We start from the raw sequence: 25,344 nt of genomic DNA on the forward strand, positions 1-25,344 counted from the left end.
GATAAAGTCTTTTTTATCTTACCTCCTATAAATTTCTAGGAATATGATTGGTTAAAGGCATCCGCCTGGAGACCGTGTATATATATGTCATTTTAGGTGAGTAGGGAGGTGGGGCTTATTTCATATACGGTAAGTAGTGGTGTGATATCCCTTATATTCCATATAAGATAAGAAGGGAGGCGGGGCTTATTTCATACACGGTTAGTAGTGGTGTTACGTCCTTTTATAAAAACAAAACGGTACTGAGAAAAAAATCTTAAAAGTTTCAACAGACGAAGAAATTGATGATTACGATGGAAATAAATTCATAAAACACATTTAAACCTAATTTATAACAAGTTGTTATTGTTGGCATCTGTTTTTGTAGGATCAATGGAAGTCGTTTCTAAAGACTAACAGTATCGAAGACTTGCTCATTATCATAGAACCAGGTTTAATCCACCATTTTCTACATTTGAAAATGCCTGTACCAAGTCAGGAATATGACAGTTCTTGTCCATTCGTTTTTGATGCGTTTTGTTATTTAATTTTGCCATGTGATTATGGACTTTCCGAATTGATTTTCCTCTAAGTTCGGTATTTTTGTGGTTTTACTTTTTTCATAGGTCACTAGTCCTATTTTCACACGTTACGATAGTCTATAAGATAAATTCGTTACGTAGTTTCCTAGTGACGTATTACCCCATATGAAATTTACTGAACCCATATATATCGTATCAGGTCACTAGCACACTATGTAACTAATAATATTTTACAAGTCATAATTTTCGGTAAATGTTCATTATGAAACATTTCCATGTTCACACATTATTAAACAGTCGGGATTCTAATTCGTCAAAATTATCTCCACATTACGCCAGTTCATTTTTGCAATCGTAAAAATGGAAGCCTTTGTAGGGATGACGCGCTGCCAATTAAGCTCTTGAAAACTGACAAATTTATCGACATAGCAGCATTACAATCCCTATATATATGCCAGTTGTGTTTTAAAAGACACATTTATCTTCTAGCTAATAAACATCAGTTATTGTACATTTCTGCATTTCATGTTCGGCCAACTTAAAATCATTGTCTAATTGGTTGTCAGGTGGAATTTTTGAAAATTCATAGACATTTAAAAAAAATACTTAATTATTTCGTGGAATATGCAGACTAAAAATTTCAGTGGTTGAAGACTATAAACCCTAGATATCACACACAAAAATTTAATTCCAAGATATACAAAAAAGAATATGTGGTATGATTGCCAATGAAACAACTACAGTGTATCCACATTGCATTTTACAGATCCAAAATAAACATCTGTCTCCAATTACTTTAAGTAAAAATTTGCTATTCGAACACACCTACTCTGTTTTTGTGATTTATTAGAAAAGTATTACACTTGACCCATATATTTCAATTGTAAGTACTGTTATTTTTTTATGTTATAAAGTCCACCTGTAGCCTTGACATATACAAATGATGGAATCTGAAGCGAGATGATGTTTCAGACACTTTTACTTTTACGTTTTCCAGACCAAATATTCAACTCAAACACGCTCTAACATGAAAAGGTTCATTCCATGTTCTCTTTTCGATGCAATTGTTGCCCATTTTGGAGATTTTTTTTTTTTATAAATAAATCGGGGGTTACAATGTATGCATTTTAAAGATTCAACTGAATACACACCCATGTCGTCAACTTGCTATCTGATTTTTTCTACTTAATTATGTAATAGATATTGTATACATATCCAAATGGTGTTTTATAATAAAATACTTCGTCTTTAGCCAAAAACTATCATTTTATTTGTTTCTATAAAAAAACATTTTTGTTATTATAGTACACTATACAGTTAGCATTTATCGCCTTCTCTTACAAAGAGCTTTCATTCTGTTGTTCTATTTGAAATGGGTTTCTGCTTATAAAGGAAACTATAATATGTATATAACGTTCGGTTTCATGTAAGGATATGCTTTAGGTTACCATGGGTTATTAAATTAACAGTATTTATAAACAGTATTTATATGGAACATGATTTTGACGATATCGACGAGAGCGTAGTTAGATCACGGTTTGAAAGTGGTATACATTCTCCTTGTTACTTTACCTTTCCTACTGTTCAAAATGAACAACTGGTTCTCGTCTCGTACCGTACGTTACCTGCTTTCATCGTGTCAGAATACATTTTTTAATAATCGTGAAATGTATATCACTTATTGTTCAGTAATTTCATTTATTGTTATTGATCGTAACGCAATCTATAAATATAATCAATACCGAAAAAACGTTGCTATCTTATTTTTTCTTTGTTTCCCCTATAGCAAGTACAAAAAGCATCATCAATTGATGCATGTACATTTATAAAAATTCATATATATGGCACATAAAAATATATAACGCTGCCGGGTGCTCTCCGTGTATTCATTTATACTCAATTCGTGAATGGCGTGCTTTGTAACTGAATTGACGAATACAAGCCTAAGTGTTTGTTTTATTCATAATTTCATAAAAAAAAGATGTGGTATGATTGCCAAAGAAACATTTTTTCCCCACCAGACATTAAATGATGATAGAGTAATCAAGTATAATTCATATTACAATCTTCAACATTTAGGAAAACCAACACCTCACAGCAAGCTACAAAAGATTCCAAAATGAAAAATTTTAAAAAATCAATTCATTCGAAAAAAAATAATTTTACGGCTCATATATAGAACTCTAAGTGATTAAACTCGTTTAAGGTGCACAACCATCCCCTTAACATTGAACAGTGATTACCAGCATATTATAAAACTTCTTATGAAATCAGTTGAAAAGATTTGACTCATTAAATAAATAAACAAATAAAGAGCTCCGCTGTAAGCGCATGATACTCCCCTTGTCTTTTTGCTTGAAATGATTTTTTTTCAACGAATAAATTTCCTTGGCCGTTTCCGACATTTTTTCAGAGGAAAAATTCCACAACTGTACACTATCAAATCAGAAATTATATAAAAAACAAAACGGTACTCAGTTTAATAACTGAAAAAACATGAAAGGTAGCTTAACTATAAGTCAACAGATATAAACAATTTACTAAAGTTTCATAAAATTTTGTAAAAGTGTTTAGGAGTGATTGTCCGAAAACCGTAAAAAAAAACTTTTTTAAGAATAAAAATTCATGACACAGAAACGTAAAATCTGAATTTTTTTTAAATCGAAAGGGAGCTTACATCAATAGTTATAAACAATTCAACAAAGTGTCATAAAAGTTGATGGAAGCGTTTTTTCATTAATTGTCTGAAGTGTGGGAGACGGACGGACGGAAGGACAACGGTATACCATTATATGTCCCATTTTAGACGGGCAAATAAAAACCAAGAAACAAGTTATAAAAAAGGCTAAAGACATAGTACAGACAAGCGTGTTCGAAGTTTGTGAAACTTAGTTGGGACAACATCCCTAATGCGCCTTGAAATGAGGAACTCAAAAGTCACGTGTAAACAAAAATTCTCTGTTTAATGATATCTGACACTTTTCTATGATAAACAAGTGACTGAGCTTAACCATTTGACTTAATTAAGAAAGTAGGGGAACACGGAATAAATGTGTAAAATCTAGGGAGCTATTTAATGTGTTCAAAGTATTAAATTTTCAAAGAACTTATTGCGTTAAAAATGGGATTTTTTACCATGGGGAACCGCATCACAAAAGGATACTCGGGGTTTACTAATTTACGGGAAAAGTAATCTCACTTCGTACCCCGAAAATTTAACCACATATGTCAAAATGTATCAGCTTCGAAACGAGCCATCACACATATCCAAGTAAACGATATGGACTGAGCAACAGAAAAAAAACGTTACCATTACCGCCTATGGAGAAACTAATACACATGTATACCAAGTTGGTTCAAAGCGAATAACAACCTATAAATAAACTCATCATAGATACCAGGACAGAATTTAGTATATACGCCAGACGCGCGTTTCGTCTACAAAAGACTCATCAGTGACACTCGAATCCAAAAAAAAAAACGAGTTAAAAAGGCCAAACAAAGTACGAAACTGAAGAGCATTGAGGACCAAAATTCCTAAACGTTTTGCCAAATACAGCTAAGGTAATCTATGCCTGAGGTAGAAAAGCCTTAGTATTTCAAAAAATTCAAATTTTGTAAACAGTAAAGTTATAAATATAACCATATCAATGACAATTCATGTCAGCACAAAAAGTGACTTTATAAACCATCATGTGTCTGAGTCTACAAAATCAGTCAGTACAATTGCAATGGATTTTGACAAAAACAAAATACTATAATTTTATCATCGACACCTGTTAAGATTATAAATCATTTATGTATCAAATATATCGACAGTTAATTTTTTATCAATCTTTTTCTGTAAGTTAGTATTCTCAGCAGAATCTCTATTAAAACTATGAGTTTATAATTCTCTTCATACTTTTTTTTTTCTATTACACCGAAACACGACGATTTGATATATACTGGTATGAACTGAAAAAGATGTCGCTTACACGGCAGCGAAATCACAACCCAACTAAACACATAACCAAAAGTCTCTTGGGAAGCACTTATATTGTAGTCAACAGGAGACAGGTGTCTCTATACATATATTATGTCAACTACCGAATCGTTTGAAAAGTATGATAAAGCATATTATACCTTAAGCAACTAATAAGTTATTTTTGAAAGTCATACTGGAAGTACATTCGCTTGCACAAACTACTTTTAAAAAAGTTAAGTATTATAATAGAATAAAAAAAGAAGAAGCTGGTAGCCTTAGTTCGTTTGTATATACGTTTTTTTATTTACGTTTACAAATATTTTTCGGAATTTAATGTGACGTCCATTTTCGATGAACTAGTACATATTTGTGTAAAGGATCTATCTTGAGCACGACTCCGTGTTCCGGATTTTCTCGCTGTATTGAAGACCCACTAGTGGCCTTGGGCTGTTTTTGCTTTTTGGTCGGGTTGTTTTCTCTTTGTCCAATTCTCGTTCCTATTCTGACAACAGAAAGGAAAGGTTTTTTTTTTTAATTTATAAATCAGGGGAAAGTATTTAGTATGTAACAGTTGATTTTACCCTACAGTGGTTAAAGTTCCATAACTCTTATATATTGTCACATAAAAAGGAGAGTAATGAATGCTATGCTACCAAGTATATGAACTTTCTGCCATTTACATTAAGTTAAACCTTGCACAATCATATTTCCCTAAGCGTATTACAAAATGATACGAAACAATATTCCAAAAAAACATCGTTCCCTGCAGAGAAATGATAATTATAAAAATATGAACGGACCAAATATACGTTTGTTACAAATAATTAAGAGCTGGATTGATTGATTGTTGGTTGCTAAACAAATACTAGGTAGAGGAAGCGAAACAAACATAATTAAATATAATATAGTTTGTTTTCATCATTATTATAGGAAATTAGCACGAATAAACCCAAAAATCCAAACAATAAAAGAAACGAAAAAAAAAAAAATACACGGTCAAGATTTTAATACAACGATGAAAAAATAAGTTATGACTGACAGCAAATTGAATAAGGACCACAACTGTATTACATTCATACAAATGTTAAAATAGCTTAGGATACTAGTAGACAGGTACAAAAAAAAAGAAAGTTACTGTTCTAGAATGTTTGTAGGGTTCAAGTCTCTGTCATGCCATTGGGGGTGGTAAAGAACGCTACCAAGATAAAGATACATAAGAAGAAAGCGACATGACTCACTAGAAGACGATTTTTACAAACACACTCACAAAAAACTTGTACAATGACAAAAGATTTATTTATTGAATATTAACTTTTTATTGACCTTTCTTCTGACAAGTCGAGCAAACAAAACTCACGGCCATTCAAAAGAGATGTTTTATGTCCCGAATTAAACGCAAAATCTATGACCGATCATGGTAACAGTCACGAAAGCAGAAGGAATGTAAGATGGAGAACTTCATTCAAAGTTTAGGGTGGGAGAGGGGGAGGGGTTGTAAAATTGCTGCGAATTTTGTTTATCTAAAATCGATTTTACATAATGTCCATATTTTACAATCATTTTTTTCCAAATTAAGTGAAGAAAAAGGGGGGTGTCAGTGAAAAAACTATGTGAATTAAGTTTTTTTTTATGTCGTCCTTTACTTCTTTGGTTGTGGAAGCGTCGACCGTGTGTATTATACCCTGTCATCATTGCAGAAATTAAAACACTAAATATATATGTTTTTCCGTTGGTGCCCGCTTTTTGTGGGGAATATTTGGTTGATTATATAGGGAATCACTGAGGCATGACTGGAGCTACATTTTTAGGTCAGTCATTCCCCCCCCCCCCCTTAATGAAAATTTTTGGATCCACCACTGCTGCTGTCGTAAATGATGGTAGCGAAGATTAACTGTCGCTAATGCTTTACCAACTCCAGCCTCAGACTCGTTGATTCCTATGCTTGATAAATGGCCTATCATCATTTTCCGACCGCGTATGTGGGTCCAACTTGAAAATAACACACACTATGCGCACATCATGTTTTAAATGTAACTACTAGTATATGTTCCATGTACATGATGCATATGGTTTGGAATACGTTTGTGTCTATCTGTGTCGACCTGGGTTTTGTTTTTTACTCTTTTTTTTATTTCAAAAGAAGATTGTCACTGACTGAGACCATTTTTTGTGTTGACATATTTGTCCGACAATACTCTCACATATTAAAGATGTAAAATCATATTGAATAAAAGGTATTAAAATGTACATAAAACAGAACCTCATGGGAACTGTCTTAATATGTTTGTTGAAATACTATTCACATATATGATATATTCTTTGCCACATTTGTTTTTTCGGTAGAAGCACATATAAGAAGTCATTCATCCTTCGAAATAGACATTTACCACAAATACATGCATGCAAGTTAATTCATATTTTTCATTATAAGATGATGCTTATTTGATATTCTGCGACAGAGAATTGTGATAGTATAAGCTTGGGAAAAACAAGTTTGTATTTAACAGATTCAAAATTAGGAAATGCTGTACAATGCAGAAAAATACAAATTTGAAATCAAATACTAATCAGAATAATATAACATCTACATCCATCCCTCCCCACCCAACTCCACCCGTGAACCCTGCCCCTTGAGCATGTACAGAAACTGACATGAACAATATCTAACATTCTAATATATTTCCTTCTTTTCTAACATGTTTGACACATTCAGCCACGATATGGTTTAGATAAATGCTCCCCGTCTACTCCGCATCGCCTATTAATTTCATTTTCAGAACAAAAACGGCTTATTGTTTGCGCTGATGCATGCTTGGTGCCTAAAGAAGTCAAGTGTTGAGAAATGTCTTGGTGTGTTCTTCCGTCAAGTATCATTTGTTGAATCAAACATCGATGGTATAAAAGTTCTTCCATTCTTACAACATGTACATGTACATGTATGTAAACAAGTGACTATAGCTAGATATAGAAATAAAAAGAAAGAATGATTTTTTTGTGGTCATTATCGTACTTGTCATTGTACCATTTTTGTTCGGTATTTGTTGATATCACACATAGTTCACACACACACACACACACACACGCACACCTTAAAAAGATCTCCAATATATTGCGCTTAAAACTAGAAAAAAGAAAACGGAAATAGTAAAACATTTAATAAAATGTGTCAACAATTTAAACATTTGAAACGCCTATTTTGAAACGAATTACATTTCGTTCTAATTTATTACACATTTAAATAATGAATATTTTTCAAATTTTAATATTGCACTGTAAAATGAAAAATTTTTGGAGCATTTGTCATTTTTCAATATCAAACGTCAAATTGAAAAATGCTCCACGTTGGAGCATTTTTCATTTTTCAATATTTGAAGTCAAATTGAAAAATGCTCCATGCTAGAGCATTTTTCATTTTTCAATATTGTAATGCTCCACGTTAGAGCATTTTTCATTTTTCAATATTGTAAACTAAATTGAAAAATGCTAAAGGTCAGTATTTTCAATATTTGAATTTAAGAATGAGATTGAAATATGTTTTGTAAATACCAATGTTTATATATATTGAAACTTTTGACAAAATAAAATCATTTTTAACACACACTTATTGTTATTTGTTTCAATATCTTCGTTAAATCAAAAAATATAATTTCATGAAAATAACAAATTTTAAATCTCATAGAGAAAATGCTTTTCGAAAATGATTTCAATAGATTTTTGTTACATTTTTCAAACCAACTATCTTTAGAATTTGCTGAGCAATTTGAAAATTTATTTTTCATTTTAAAATGAAAAATGTTTGGCGTAAATGTACACGGACGGTTATGCATCAATGCATCATTAACAGAACACCTTCACTTCATTTGACTACGTTCATCCTATTCATTATAAAAAAAGATGACTAACCCCAACGATACATAAACTTTATTTTTTTATCTGAATACAATTGGAATTATGGAAAAATAAAACATAATGGGAAAGGTATTTAACAATAATATTAAGATTTGATTTGATAAATTTTACATACCATATCGAAAAATGAAAATACTTTCTTTCTTTCTTTCTTTATAGTTGATATTTTCCTTTGATTAATTCAAACGTATGTTGCACGTACCTACATATTGGATAATTCTATTCAGATTATTTACAGAACAAAATGATAAAGATTACAATACAGTTTCCAGGTTGATGTAAGACCGCCGACCAAACAATTTATAACGCTTATACAGTCTCTATTGAAACATGCCATTCTCAGCTCACAGCCCAAATTATGTTTTTCCTTTCAAATATCGAAATATTGCATACGTCTTTTTGTTTCGTAAAAATGTTTAAATTGTATCTATGAAGGATCAATATAAGCATGTTTAGAATGAAATGCACTTTTCGACTTTCCATTTTAAACTTTCAATATTTATTCACGTTTTAGTATAGTTTTTTTAACGATTTGTAAATTTACAACTAATAATATATTTATTCATTGGTATCTTAATAGCCATATATCAGCAGGAAAATCAGTCAAAGTGTGTTTTTTTTGTGGTTTGATTGTCAAAGGTACAAGGATTAAAATTTAATACGCCAGATGCGTGTTTCGTCTACATAAGATTCATCAGTGACGCTCAGATCAAAAAAGTTATAAAGCCAAACAAATAAAAGTTGAAGAGCATTCAGGACTCAAAATTCCAAAACCTTGTGCCAAATACGGCTAAGGTAATTTATTCCTTAGATAAGAAAATCCTTAGTTTTTCGAAAAATTCACAAAGTTTTATAACAGGAAATTTATAAAAATGACCATATAATTGATATTCATTTCAACACAAAAGTGCTGACTACTAGGGTGGTTATACCCTCGGGGACAAAACGTCCACCAGCAGTGGCATCGACCCAGTGGTGAAAATAGTTATCAAAGGTACCAGGGTTATTATTAAATACGTCAGACTATTGATCATTGACTATTATATGAAATATCAAAAATACCGAACTCCAACGTAATCCAAAACAGGAAAGACCATAAAAATGGCAAAATCAAAGCTCAAACACATCAAACAAATGGATAACAACTGTCATACTCCTGACTTGGTACAGGTATTTTCTTATGTAGTAGGTGGTGGATCGAATCTGGTGTTATAGCTAGCGAAACCTCTTACTTGTATGTCAGTCACATCAAAATCCAATATGTTTTGATCTTCCATAAGTACCCCTATATCTCAGAATGCTTCAGATGTGACACGTTTATCTTCTTGTTACACTTCTAGTATATGTATGAAAACCAACGTGACACAATAATTGCTGAAAACCTTTATACACCAACAAAAGTTTACAAAATATATGCTAAAAAATGGAAATAAATGAAAACTTGCAAAACTTGACAATCTTATTTCAGACTGTTATTGTTTCAAATATAAAAAGACATTTCCTTTGAACATGTAATCCATTAAGAAACGAAAAAGGAAATCGAATAATACAAAAAATAAAATATGTTTTTTTTTGTCCCTTTTATTTTTTTGTTGTCACTTATATATATATTATTTCGGAATTTTTCTATATCAATGTTTCTTTTAAAACATCTAGACAGATGATATAATAAATTATATTTACTTAGTTAAGAATGTTCGTAAACCTTGTTTTTGGCTAGATATTAGGAACAATCACAAGTGCAGCTGTGTATTGATGTCTCTTTAAGTCGTCAATATGATATCTAAGGATGCGGGAAAACGTTATTTATATAATTTTGCCGCATACGATGTAGTAGATGTACTATGAAGTACTATAAAATGCGTTTGGTATGCTACTTATCTTTACTATCAAAGCCAAGATTACTAATTATGACGTGTTCCTTTGCCACATTCTGTTGATGTTAATATAAGAACGTCTTCAATGCTTGATTAATAATCGTCACTTGACAGATAACATAATGACTACTGAGTTAACAGCAAACTTAAATACATATTTTCAGTCAGTATAATTAATATCGACGTACTGACATCATATAAAAGAACATTTTCTTTTCCTCATAGTCTTTCATAAACATTAAGAAATGAAGTCTACATGTTCACAGGGAAAAACGTAATTTCAATATGGAATCAAGTGTGTTATACGGATTTACTATCTTTCTTTTAACTACTTCGCTGATGAAACATGTTCGTGCAGCTGCAATTGATATACCCTTAATTTCAAAATTAAACGCACCCCTGAAAGCAGAATTAGATATTTCCATCTTAACAACACAACTGAAGGAACAAATAGCGAATGAGGTGAAACAAGCTGTTTCCGAAGCAATGAAGGACCTTGCTCAAAACATTGTGGATAACAAAACTCAATCTGCCGTGGAAAACTTACAAACTTCTAACAATCTGACGATATCAACTCTCTTAAAGGAAATAGAAGGTAAGATGAAACAAAATAAAATTGAATTTTCTGTCTCTTCTTGTTTCCTTTTAAATTAGTTTTTGAATTTTCTTTTGTAAACAAATTATAAAGTAAGCATCTTAATTTTTAATTCAATCAGTGTGAATTTGATTATAATTTAAAGTATTAAAATCAATTAAATGAATTCGGGTTTAATGACAGAATTGTTTCATTGTTTAGTGCGATTCTTTCTTTTTTCATTATATTTGTTTTGTTCTTATGTTTTAATACACTTCATATACGGTATCCTAGAAGTGAAAGTTTCATTGGTTTATATTCAATTTAACGTTGAATTCCTTTTTTGTTTGTACCTTCTATCTGTCATTTATATGTTGTTGTCTTTGACGGGTGTATTATGGTTTACTGTAGTGGATTGGTACACTTTTTGTTTGTCAACACCTCGTAGGAATACTTTAATAAAAATGTACTATAACATGAGTTTGCTTCCATTTGCTATAAACCTGATTAAGTAAAAACAATTGTTGAAATTGGTTGTATTACATTATCTTAAGATTTTAAATTGTTTGTTATTTGTCGTTCCAGAATTATTTTTTATAACAACGACTCGTGATCCCAGGGAATAGTATATACTTTGTCAATCTGTTCTACACACAACATATTCATCAAAACAGCTCCCTCTCCTACTTGCACAAAGTGTAAGCCTAACATTACTTTTTGTAACTGCCCTCACTTGATAGAGTAACATAATGTTCTCAAAATTAGTAACCTGTCGAAAAAATCGGTAATATAAAATTGGTCGTTTGTAAAGTTACACACTTGATTTCAGAGGTAGCTGTTAGGAAGGAAGGCGATGTAAGAACAATGAAAGACAAACATCGGTTATATAAAAATAGTTTTTTTGTAAAGTTACACACTTGATTGCTAGGAAGAACAAATAGAAACATGAACGTTATATCATTCAATACAAAACAATAAATTAACATGTTTTAATAAGTGGTGCAATATTTATTCTGGTACATCATTGTACATGTACCATACTAAAATAAAAAAATTGCCCTTTTTAGATCAATCAAAAAATATAAAACATCAAATTTGAAATGCCTTTGTACGAGACTCTGATACTGTACGTATAGCTTGAGAAACGAAAATATATTATATTATCAACATAGATGGACTTCGTGACAGTGTATTTGTTAGGTTAAGACAAAATTCATGATTATATCACACACGCCTTTATTCAATACTTACAATGTCATTATTTCCCTCAGCAAAAATAAATATTCGAACCAAATATATTTTAAATGACTCGTTTGGCTTAACACAAATGAAACTAGAAATAATCTTAATGTTAAACTGATTGTTGATGAGTTCGTTTGAAATAAGTTCCGACGACAGTGTTGTAGTTTACCGATTGCAAAATCTCGTCAATTGGCTAGGAAGACATGCACACAAACCAAGGCAGCAAACAAAACTCAAGGGAATCACATGAATTATAAAAGGAGAAACACCGGGTGCGTCGTTAATAAAAGCGTATCCGACATTCGAATATATACTCAGTTTATAAACAATAACACAATAATTCTTGTAAACATTTTCTGGCAACACATTTATATCATGTCAATAAAGTATGTCAATAAAGTACATTCATGCAAATATTTGCAAAACTTGTTTGACATAAGTTTGCAATAAACATGATTAAGCGAGAAAATAAAAGGATGTAAGCGTGATGTTGTGATTTAATCGTGTTTGTGAATAGTAGTTCACAAAGTTTGTACTAACGCCACCAAGCAACATATGTATATTCAAATTATTTCTACGATCAAAAAGGAATAGAATATCATTAATCATCTGCAGGCAATTTCCTTTCTTGTTATAATGTTTTGAGAGATAATTCTAATCAATTGATTCAAGGATGAGGGGCATTATTTCTTTTGTTTTATTCAGCCAATAACAAAAATAAGAAAAATGTGTTTACAGTTTGGTTATTTCCCCCTCAATTAGTATGGATCAAAAGCAATAATAAACAGTTAATTGTATCATTAATCAGTACACATCGTTGGAAGAACGAACTTTCTTTGCAGGAACCGTCAAGAGTAAAAAAAAGCCTGATATTTTAATTTTGATCTTCATTTACTTTGGTCTAAAACAAAACTAAAAGTAAAAATAAAAAAAGTCTCTAATTCTATGGAAATTTATACCTTTCCGAACCCATTGGATACAAAAAATAAAGTAACGTGTTGTTGCTGGTGATCTCAGACGTTAGTAAGATAAATTTAAGAATATTAACCTTTATCAGCTGAGTGGATGAATCAAACAATGCTCACAGGTGTTAATGAAATTTACAGTTTTTTCTGGAATGTGGAATGCATTCGACGGGAATTTTTGTTTAACAAAAAATTATAATTTATTTTTTTCATCATTAGGGAAACAGATTCTTACATACATTCTTAGTTTCTAATGGATTATCGGATTTATCCAACTCGATAGTTCAATTTCAAATTTTAAAATCTTTGCCGAGGCTCAGACTTTAAAATTGATATGGGGACGAAGTCCCCAATAACAGTACAAAAATCAATAAAAAAAAATAAAAAAAAAGGGAAAATTTCCCGAAATTTTCATTGTACTAATGAACTCAAAATCGTTCAATTTTTTTTATGTCGTGTTTTTAATTCCCGCATCTGCGCAGAAATCTACAATGTACTTCCTTTTTCCGGTCTCGTTTGTATGAAACTTTGAGTAAAATATATATTTATCAGTCTAGTATAAAATAGAAAGGAACGTAATACCAATTTCATTTTTTAATTATTCCTTGATATGAAAAAACGTTACCTGATGATAGCGTTTCTTTGTTTACATTGCATATGACGTCATAACTTAAATAACGTCACAACTAAAATCCCTAACAACAGAACCAAAATCGGAAACGTTACGGTATTTCCGTTTCTTTTTTTTAACAAATATGTAAGTTACAAAAAAATAATTCATACAGACTTCGTCCCCATTTACAGGTAATGCCTGCCTCATATTATTTGAACTATCTCGGTTGGATAAATCCGATAATCCACTGGTATCAATGTAAGAATCTATGTGTCCCAAAGCCACTATATTAAAAAAAAATTATGCAAACTTTACAAAAATATTGAACTAAGTTAAACATGTTAAAATTAAAATGGCTTATGATTTTGATTGGTTGGTTAATATTTGCCTTTCTAGAGATTATTTCATAATACCGAAATATGACACCGGAGAACAGTAACACAGATGCTTTCTGTAAACGACATAACCATCCCCATCCCTGCTAGTATCAGAATGTCCTCAATGTAGATCGAACTATTTAGTAATTTGAAAATATTCTTTTGTAATGTAACCCACTCAATTTCAGATGTAACCGCTCGGAAAAATGATGTACGTATAATGGAAGAAAATCTCGAGAAGAGTATTGAACAACAAAAGATAACAGAATCAAAGTTATCATCTGTTGAAGCACAGTTAAAAAGTAGCACTAAAAGAGGTTCGTATACTTTATGTTTGATTCATTTGAACGCATTCAGTACAATGAACTAGATTTTGAAAAATAAAATGTATGTGCTAATCGCACCACTTTAAGAGCAATATATCAAAACATGTTTGCTAAATCATCCAATACAAATTTAAATATGTGTGGATAAGTGCATTGTATTGTATATCATGTTACCATTTTTAGAAGAAAAATTATGTTCATAATAAAGGAATTCCAATACTAATTCATGCATTATCCAAATCAATCAGAAAATATTAAACATTAAATTGAATAAACAGTCAATAAAAGACAACATATTATCATTTTTGTATAAGTGGTGCATTATGTATTTTTAATTTCTTATTCATGTACCATATTAACATTAGAAATGCATATGTACGAAACTCTGATACTGTACGGACATGAAGTTTATTTCAAAACGAGAATACATATCATGTTGTCAAAATAGATGGACATCATGACAATGTTATGTCATGACCATAATATATCATATTCTAACACTTACCTGTTTTCTTTAGCAAAAACTAATATTAAAACAGGTGTACCAAATATTTCAACATTTCATTTTAATTTATTAAACATAAATCAAACTAGGAATAGTTTGAATGTTAAACCGACGGTTGGTCAGTTAAATTGAAATAAGTAACGACGACAGTACTTTAGTTTATCGATGGTAAAATCTCGGAAATCAACTAGAAAGACACAAATCAAGGCGGCAAACAAAACCCGCGGGAATCACACGAACTCCGAGTGTTAGAGAAAGCGTATCCGTGATACGAATCTATACTCAATCTATAAACAAATAATTTAATTTTGGATGTAACAGGTCTTCTGATTGGCTTACGTTATTTTGTTATGAGCCCATAAACATTATTTAATCATGTGACCGTAACGTCATCGACGTTTTTTTCATGGTTTTCTACGGTTTAAAATGGAATTTAGAATTAAATTACAAGAAATGACTGTAATATTTTTTTTCTGTCTCTTCGAAATAACATAACAAATGTGGTGCACACTGTTAAATAACCCGCTACGCGCGTTATTCAGTGTGCACCAAATTTTTTATTCTATTTCTTCATAGATAGAAAAAATATTACAGTCATTCCTTAAAAACAAAATAATTCGTTTAAATATCTTCTGACAATAGATGTAGATCAATTAAGTACAAATACTAGAATTCATGCAAATCTTTGCAAAAATGGTTTGACATAAAATTGTAATTAAGTAAGAAAAAAGAGATAAGAAGTAAACGTGATGTGATCGAATCGTTTTGTAAATCGTAGATTACATATTTTTACTTTCGCGACCAAGGTGGAAACATATATGTGTATTCACCATTATTTATACATTAGAATATCTCAGAATATCGTGTATAATCTTAAGCTAGGTTCCTCTACTTGTTACGTGTTTTATGAGAGATAATTATTATCAATTGATTTAAGGAATTAAAAAGGAGATTGGTATCAATTCTTGGGTTTTTATCTATTTACTAAACAACAAAAAATTAAAAAGACAAGTTGATTTCAAGTTTGATAATTTTTTCCTAAAATATTATAAATGAAGGAGCTGTTGGATAAATATAAATGAGACAACAGTTCATTGACACAAATACATAGTAGACATCTTTATATTTATAGGATAACGAACTTTCATTAACCGTATAAAAGAGCCTTAGAATTAAACAAAGCCTTTCATCAACCCAAGTGTCATAAAAATTGAAAATGAACCAGAAATGAAATAAAATAAGATTTATTTATGTACTTTCCTAACTTTAAGTATAGTTTAGTTCCTCTCACATCGTTTTACATCCTGTTTGAAATATTACCGACGATAACAATGGACTTTTATCATGTTTATATCGATTTTTCTTCATCAGAAATTCAGAAAATCTATTCTAAAATAATATAAACATCGATTGGTATACTATTTTACTATTGTATGTATGTATGTATGTATGTTCCGTATCTCCCTCCTTTAGTAGGAGCACCACCATGGGTTATGGTGTAAAAAGGAAGACATTTAACACACTGTATCGGTACAGATTTAATGTGAGCATTTGCCTATCCAGTCTCCCAGCCTGGCCGTGACGGGTCTTACAACCAGAAAGTTAACCTTCCCCAAAACAATAAGTACAATGTAATAAAGCATACGAACACACCCACTCACCTGACTCGCTCATCCTCAAAAATATAAAAAATGCATAATATAAAAAAACTATACTATTATAGTTGATGTGTTTCCGTCGGCTTTAGTTTGAAACCCACATTTCTGTTCTGTAAATCTATCTATGATTGTTAATTTATTATTGTTGAACCTGAAGGTGCATGTATCACCAGCCCAGTAGTCAGCACTTCGGTTTTGACATTAATATCAAGGATATAGTCATTTTTATAAATTTCCTGTATGACTTGTTTCGAAATACTAAGGATTTATTTTTCCCTGGTACTTTTCTATCCCAAATTCATGTATTCGGTTTGGATGTTATATTTGTTATTCTTATCGGATTTTGTCTAATGCTTGGTCCGTTTCTGTGTGTGTTACATTTTAATGCTGTGTTGTTGTTCTCCTCTTATATTTAATTCGTTTCCCTCAGTTTTAGATTAGTTTTAGTTTTACCCCGGTTTTGTTTTTTGTCCATGGATTTACGAGTTTTGAACAGCGGTATACTACATTAAACATTTTTGAAATATAGGTCATCAATGCTCTTAAGATTTATACTTATTTTGATGATAGCGTCAATGAAATGCGCGGCTGACGTATGAAATCATACATTTGATAACTATTGAACAGCAGTACATGTATACAACGTGTCCCTTTACTTAATCTTATAAAACAAGAACACATATAACATCATAACATATGGATGATATTGTATCAGATTCAAAAAATAAATTAAAACTATTCAAAAGTAATGAAAAGTAAATAATGGTAAATTATTTTAAATGCAAAAAAACATTAAACATTAACACATAGAATACACTTACTTCTATAAATCAACAAACGGAGAATTACCTACTAAAAAAGACTGAAATCTATATTTATTAAAAAAAATATTTCAAAACTATATTAATGTCTTTCAACTTCCTTATTATTTCAGTTGCTATGACTGCTCATCCATCGTCATATGGAACAATAACCAATACCATAATGAAATTCGATGATGTCAAGTACAGCGTCGGTATCACCAATCTATCATCATTCAAGACCACAGGAAAGTTTACCTGTGAACATGAAGGACTGTACTTGATATCTGCGTCTGTGATGTCGAATACCAATGATGCACATTATCACATCCGTCTTAATGGAAATACTATTTCACAAACATACATCGGACAACATAATGGTGGCAAACTTTTTACTGGTGCAGTTACTGTAACAAGGACGTTAAATCCGAATGATCAAGTCTGGCTGTATGCTAGTGGATCGTGGTATCTATATGGTGGAACTAATTCCAAACTAACAATAATAAAAGTAAAGTGAACATATATCACTGTATTTTGCTTTTACAAGATTAAACTTTTTTTAAACTGGGGTATTAGGATATTTGCTTTTATTTACATGTATATATTGTTTTTCACTATAATATTGAATTAAACTTGATTAATCAACAGTCAAATTCCAATTTGCATTGATGATGACTCTTGCATTTAGTGAATTGTGATACGGAATTGTCTATCTATTAAAATATTCAGTACAAGTGTTTGTGTTTGTTTGCCAAGTGTCAGCTTGTTCGGGTATCTGTATATGTTAGAATTTTGTTTATAATAATATAGTTAAACTTTCGGGGAATATTGATCAAGAGAGATCAGTTTCTATGTTTATTTACTTCTTCATTACTAGCAATGGATTTTTCTCACCACGTATCTTGAAGTTCCTCTTTTCGAATTATATTTTGTAAATTGCCCTTTACCCGGAATTGTCAATTAAGTTAAAGACTTGTGAGTTTTATAACAACGTTAATACATCAGCAATAAAATTGGGATTGGAAATAGGGCTTCAATGCAGAGAAAAATTCCCGCACCCGGAGGGGTCCTTCAGCTGGCTCCTAAACAAATATATATATATATTCTACATGAGATAGTCTGTAAGATAAATTCGTTACATAGTTTCCTAGTGACTTAATACCTATTTTGCTCTCACCCCATATGGAATTTACTGACCTCATATATATCATAATAGGTCACTACCACACTATGTAACTAATAATATTTTACAAGTCATAATTTTCGGTAAATGTTCATTATGAAACATTTCCATGTACACTCATTATTGAACAGTCATATATTTTAATTGTTAGTACTGTGATTTGTCTATGTTATAAAGTCCACCTGTAGCCTTGACATATAAAATTGATAGAATCTGAAGATATGATGTACCAAACACTTTTACTTTTAGGTTTTCAAGACCAAATATTCAACACAAACAGGCCCTAACATAAAAAAGTTTATTCGATTTTCTCTTTTCGATGCAATTGTTGCCCATGTTTTGGAAATTTTCTTAATAAATAAATCGGGGGTTATGCATTTTAAAAATTCAACTGAAAACACACCCATGTCGTCAACTTGCTATCTGATTTTTCTGCTTAATTATGCTATAGATATTGTAAACTTATGCAAATGGTGTTTTATAATAAAATACTTCGTCATTTAGCCGAAAACTGTAATTTTATTTGTTTCTATTAACTTTTTTTTTGTTACTATAGTACACTATACAGTAAACATTTATCGCCTTCTCTAACAAAGAGCTTCGATTCTGTTGTTCTATTTCAACTGGGCTTCTGCTTTATAGGAAACTATAATAATTAAATAACGTTTGTTTTCAAGTAAGGATATGCTTTAGATTACGGTAACTTATTTTTCTGTGAATCCTGTAAATAAATTTGAAGTTCCCAAGAGTGTTAAATAAAGATATAATGGAAACTATAACTTAGTTTAGTTTTAACATAAGGAGCATTATATTCTTAATATCGTTGACATGTCGTTATGCCGAATAGTAAATCAATAATTGTATAAATTATCATGAAAAATTGCAAACTTACATGTACCTTACATGTAATTTGATAAAGTATGTCGGTCACGAATGTTGTTTACGCGTTTGTTGTTATCTTGACACACCTTTTTAAAATTATATGTATTGTTTGCAGAGGGTTCTGACAAAATAAGATACTTTGGTCATAGACATATTTTAAACATTTAAATTAAAATGGTATTAACCAGAATAAAGGGCTGATAACTGGCTTGCTAATTGAACTAATAGCTAAGTTAGAAAGGGACAAAAATTTTATCTGATATCATTCAACATACATACGATACGAGCCCTAAAATGTTGCCGCAGTGGTTCTTAACCATTTAAGAGAGGACTATCTTTACACTGGTCATGAGGTTAATGTCTCAATACCGAACAAAGATGATTGCATTTTTTTGCATACCTCACAACAAAACGTGTACCTTATTTTAACAAGCATTGATTACTCCCAATCCTTGGTATTGCCAGCTGACTCATATTTCTACACCCAAATCACAGCATTTGGATTGATATCTCCATAAAGCAATTACAAACTTTTTGTATATACTTTTATCATGTTGATATCAAAGTCACGAACGCGAAATATATATTCTGCCACATTATTCGGTCAAGGCTCATATCATGTGATTGAGATGTTATTTAATAAGAACTACTTAAAAGCTTGAGAAAAACGTCATTAATATGTCTTATTCCTATATTTGTTGTTGTTATTTTTTTTTTATCTAAAACACGATTCATTAGATGTACTTTTATGAGTATTACTACTTCAGTTACTCTTATTGACATAGATGATATAGTTTTTCTGTATATCACGTCATCATTAAGTGATGTACTCAAGCAAAGTAACAAAAAAGTAAAATCAAAAGTGCACATAGTTTATAAATTTTATTAAATGTGTTAGATTATTTATGTATGTGCCTGTCCCAAGTCAGGAACCTGTAAATCAGTGGTTGTCGTTTGTTTTAGTGTTACATATTTGTTTTTCGTTCATTTTTTTACATAAATAAGGCCGTTAGTTTTCTCGTATGAATTGTTTTACATTGTCTTATCGGGGCCTTTTATAGCTGACCATGCGGTATGGGCTTTGCTCATTGTTGAAGGCCGTACGGTGACCTATAGTTGTTAATGTTTGTGTTATTTTGGTCTTTTGTGGATAGTTGTCTCATTGGCAATCATACCACATCTTCTTTTTTATATAGGTAAACACAACGTTCCAACAAACAAAAGTCATTTCAATATCAGGACTTTAACGATGATGTACGTATGTTTTATCTTTCTTTTTACTTTTTCACTTAATGAAATCGTGCCTGGGAATTCTTGTGAAAATGACAATTGTACATCTGCAATAGACATACCTTTAATCACACATTTAAATGCGCCACTAAAAGCGGAGTAAGACATTTCAATTCTAACAGAGCAGCTGAAGGAACTGATAGGACACGAAGTGAAACAGGCTGTTTCAACAGCAATGAATGATCTTGTTGAGAAAATAGTAGATAAGACATCTAAATCTACCATGGAAAACTTAAAAACGTATAACAATCTTTCAATTTCAACTTTTCAAAAGGACATAGAAGGTAAGATAAAGAAACTATGAAGAAAAACTTCCGACTCATATCGTTCTGAATAATTCGTGTTTCTCCTCTAGACTCTTATTAATTTGGATCATAAGGAGCCAAAAATTTTTAACTGATAGGCTATACTTTTTGGACCTTTTGGATTATAGCTCTTCATCTTTTATATAAGCTTTGGATTGCAAATATTTTGGCCACGAGCATCACTGAAGGGACATGTATTGTCGAAATGCGCATCTGGTGCAAGAAAATTGGTACCGTTAATTTTATTATAGATGGCAATGATTTGATTGTCATCGATTTTATATTTTTTTGACAATTTGTGTCTTTGCTGTATAACTGGAATATTGTCCAAAAAAATCATATATTGATGTCGGGTATTTTATATTCTATGGTTGTGTATTATTTTTATCTTTTAATCAAATTTTAAAGTTAAGTATTTCTATTGTTTATTGGATCTATTTTTCGTAATATCATTTCGTCATTTTTTACTTTAGTTATGTATTCCCTTTTGACGTATAGTGTGTGCTTGCTATTGGTATTTTCTGCTTTTTTTGTCTAGTTACATTCAATTGACCAATTTTAAAGTTGAACACCATACATATCTTTTAGATGATTGTGTGCGGAATGATGATTTTCAAGATTTATATAAAAAAAAGACTTTAACGAAATCATGACTGTCGTTTGTTGAATTTCAGGTTAAAAGAACCGCTCAGAGAGGTTTGTAAATAGTCGATATGTATTATCTTCAATTTGCAGTTTGTACTGTCCACTGACAAACCATTTCGAACAACTGCCATCCGCGATCGGAAATGATCTTTTTCTGAAGATGTTTCTCCCGAGAAAATTCAACATAACTATTCTTAAATGAAATTAACATCGATTTGTACACTTTTTGATCTTATAGTACAAGAAGACATGTAATATATGAATGATATTTTTTTCGAATAATAAATTAAAAGTATACAAACAAAATGTAAAGTGAATAATGAAAAGTCATTGCATACTATAAATACTTTACATGCAAAAAGTAACGGCACTTAGAATATTAGACGAATTCATTTACTCCAACAAAAGAAGAATGCGTGTTTCTTTGTCAATTGTGTTCTCCTTTTTATTTATATTGTAGTCCTTTAATGTTGTGTTGTCATTTTAATGTTATATTTTACATGGCCATAAAAGAGAGAGGTTTGCCATGCCACAAAACCAGGTTCAACCCACCATTTGTGTCCTTAAGAAATGTCCTGTACCACGTCAGGAATATGGCCATTGTTATATCATAGTTCGTTTCTGTGTGTGCTACATTTAAAAGTTGTGTTTCCGTTGTGTCGTTTGTTTTCTCTTATTTTTGAGTGTGAATTCACATTACTATAAGACGTGTCACGGTACTTATCTATCCCCAATTCACGTATTTGGTTTTGATGTTATATTTGTTATTGTCATAGGATTTTGTCTAATGCTTAGTCCGTTTCTTTGTGTGTTACATTTTAATGTGTCGTTGTTCTCCTCTTATATTTATTGTGTTTCCCTCAGTTTTAGTTTGTTACCACCGATTTGGTTTTTTGTCCATGGATTTATGAGTTTTGAACAGCGGTATACTTCTGTTGCCTTTATTTACCTACTCAAAAAGACTGTAATCTATATTTATTAAAAAGAAATACTTTAAATAATAATACATTTCCTCCAATTTTTCAGTTGCCATGACAGCTCATCCATCGGCAAATGCTTTAACAAGCAATACTATTATGAAATTCGATGACGTCAAGTACAGCGTGGGTATCACAAACCTGTCAACATACAAGTCAACAGGAAAGTTTACGTGTGAACATGAAGGACTGTACTTGATATCTGCTTCTGTGAAGTCGTCTACCAACAATGCAGTTTACTTCATCCGACGTAATGGTAATGATATTTCACTAACACACATCGGACTACATAAAGAACAACACGCTCATACTGGTGCAGTGACTGTTACCCGGATGTTGAAACGAAATGATCAAGTGTGACTCTATGCTGCAGGATCGTGGTATCTTTATCCTGATGTATATTCCAATTTATCAATAATCAAAATAAAGTGAAAATGTATAATTATATTTTAAATATAATAGATTAAACTAGATCTAGATTTGAAAGTAACGAGAACATTTGTTCCAGTTCACATGCAATACAATTGAATATCACCAATCTATGTAAAGATCTTTTTTATTTACTAATTTATCATAGGGAATTGTTTGACAATAACATTATATTAGTACAAAAATTTTGTGTTTGATAGTCTAAAAATAACTGACATTTAGTTCGATTATCTCTGTAAGTCGTTTACTTATTAGCATGTGATTACTTTTTTTTACGTTTTTCTTTTATGCATCATTAATGATGATGGATGTTTTCTAACCCAGAGTCTTGAAGTTTTTTTAATTGAATATTACTGTGTTTGCTCTTCCTTGACAGCCGGGCATCTCTTATAGGATTTAAAAAAAAATATATTTTCAGTTACTCCTCCCTCTTGTTCATGTTGTTGATATTATTTGATTCGATTCGGTTTTGTCTTTAAAATAAATAAATAAATAAATAAATAAGTAATAATAGATCATCTTGCAATGATGTAAAATAGAGCTATATTCATATACATGTACTTATGAGCTCATAAACAGGATAAATAAGAACAAATATAAATCGATATATAGATTTTGGACCGTCAAGAGCATAATATTGCAGTTATATTTATTAAGTGGAAAAAAGTGCCTGCTATCGTTTTGGTATTATTTCAGCACACGATTTTTTTTGTATAGTTGTTTGAACTAACAAAAATGTGTGAAATCACAACGATTGTGTACATTTCAGTTATTAACATTTGTATAAGGGGTTAGTATTAACGAAATGTCTGCAACTGATTCAGAGGTCAAACTGGATGGTATGGTGACCCTTTAAACTCCCAATACAAATTCGTAAGAAAATGTCAAAAGATAATCTGGATTAAAAAGCCCAGCCCGCTACTTAGGTCCAAAGTCGGGGTATGGCGACCCTACCATGCCTACACAATATTAACTTTAATTCGTCAAAGTTAGATACAAATACAAATGTAACTTCGGTGCGTAAACTCAGGGAACGTCTCCATCTGAGGTTCAATTAGATGAAATGGCGATCCTATACTCTCCCATATTTTACTCGCCCAAAAATCTCTACCAAAAGCCTTTTGGTGACACTAGAAGTTTGAACCTTAAAAGGAAGTGTTACGAAAGCTGTATTTTGAAACTTTTATCACAATCTGACTACGCCTCAGTGGTGCACTGGACAAATAATTGATTATAAATCAATTTGAAGCATCATCAGAGCACTTAAACATACTGATGAACTGATTGTACCTATAATAAGAATGTTGAATTTTGTTACGCCCAAATCGATCTAAAAGATACAAATCGATGAACACATTAAGATTTAAAGAAATGACACAGGAGGAAGACCAGGTGTATTGGCACGGTGTAAACGCATGTAGAGTTTCCCTCTGTTATTGTCTTTTTTCATAAGTAATTGTGATTAACGTGTAATACCACCAACTCATAGTACGTCATATCCGGTTGCATAAGAAAAAAGGTCCTAAAAATATCCCCTTGAATGTAATAGATGTAGGTAGTTTATCCTATATTTCATTACTTTAAAAAAAAATCATGGTCATCTGGTAATAAACTTTTGATATTTCAAAGCACCATCTTTTTTTTTAATTGAGGTTTCCAGTGATTAGTTTTGAAACTTGAGGTTACATGGTTACTAAAGCTTGCACAAAGAGAAAAAAGTGGTTAACATTTGATAGGTTAACGTAATTAACTTCCAGTAATGCTTATTTTCTTATATGCAATGACAAGTTCTTTATTTGAAACAAAGATAAGTTCTGTGCATTTTTTTAAAAGTACAAATTTAACAAAGACTAGTATGGTGGTATTACACCTTAAACGATATTATAGACCAAACCATATCATAAAAGATATAGGAAGACCCATAGTACCCGTTTAATTCACATACAAATGCAAACGTTTCAAGAGTTGAATGGTCATGGATTGTATATTGCATTGTTAAGGATATGTCGAGAGTTGTCGGTGATTTTTCGAGTGATATCAAGGTTATTTTAAATTAAATATGCAGCATACGTGTGGGTTAAATGGTTTTCTATTAATGTATTAATAACATTTGAAAATTAATAAAAATGTTCACATAATTAGTTTGAAAACACAACGCAATTCACTATAGTTTGTCAATGACGTATTCATTACACATTTCATATAAAAGAAGCGCTCATTTGTATAATAGTTATGTTGTGTGTCGCAATGACACAATAACATGCATGTTCGAATACTAGTATATCTTAAAAATGCATCC

The 25,344-nt window shown here is 31.0% G+C and overlaps 1 protein-coding gene across 6 annotated transcripts in view; it reads left to right on the forward strand.

Annotated features, from left to right (window-relative positions):
• LOC143042745 (uncharacterized) overlaps nt 1–25,344 on the forward strand; it is a 107,859-nt gene that overhangs the window by 10,688 nt on the left and 71,827 nt on the right. For 2 of the 6 annotated variants that reach the window (XM_076215195.1, XM_076215189.1), the window contains 2 exons: nt 14,234–14,362; nt 17,469–18,069. The exons of 3 other annotated variants lie outside the window; for them this stretch is intronic. In XM_076215195.1, the coding sequence (XP_076071310.1) occupies nt 14,234–14,362; nt 17,469–17,851 (512 nt within the window). In that variant the 3' untranslated portion in view covers nt 17,852–18,069. Of the gene's footprint in view, nt 1–14,233; nt 14,363–17,468; nt 18,070–22,665; nt 23,156–25,344 lie in introns of those variants that run through there. One more of the 6 variants, XM_076215190.1, reaches the window with a different exon arrangement.

The sequence above is a fragment of the Mytilus galloprovincialis genome, chromosome 8 (genome assembly GCF_965363235.1).
Source record: "Mytilus galloprovincialis chromosome 8, xbMytGall1.hap1.1, whole genome shotgun sequence".
Taxonomy (NCBI): domain Eukaryota; kingdom Metazoa; phylum Mollusca; class Bivalvia; order Mytilida; family Mytilidae; genus Mytilus; species Mytilus galloprovincialis.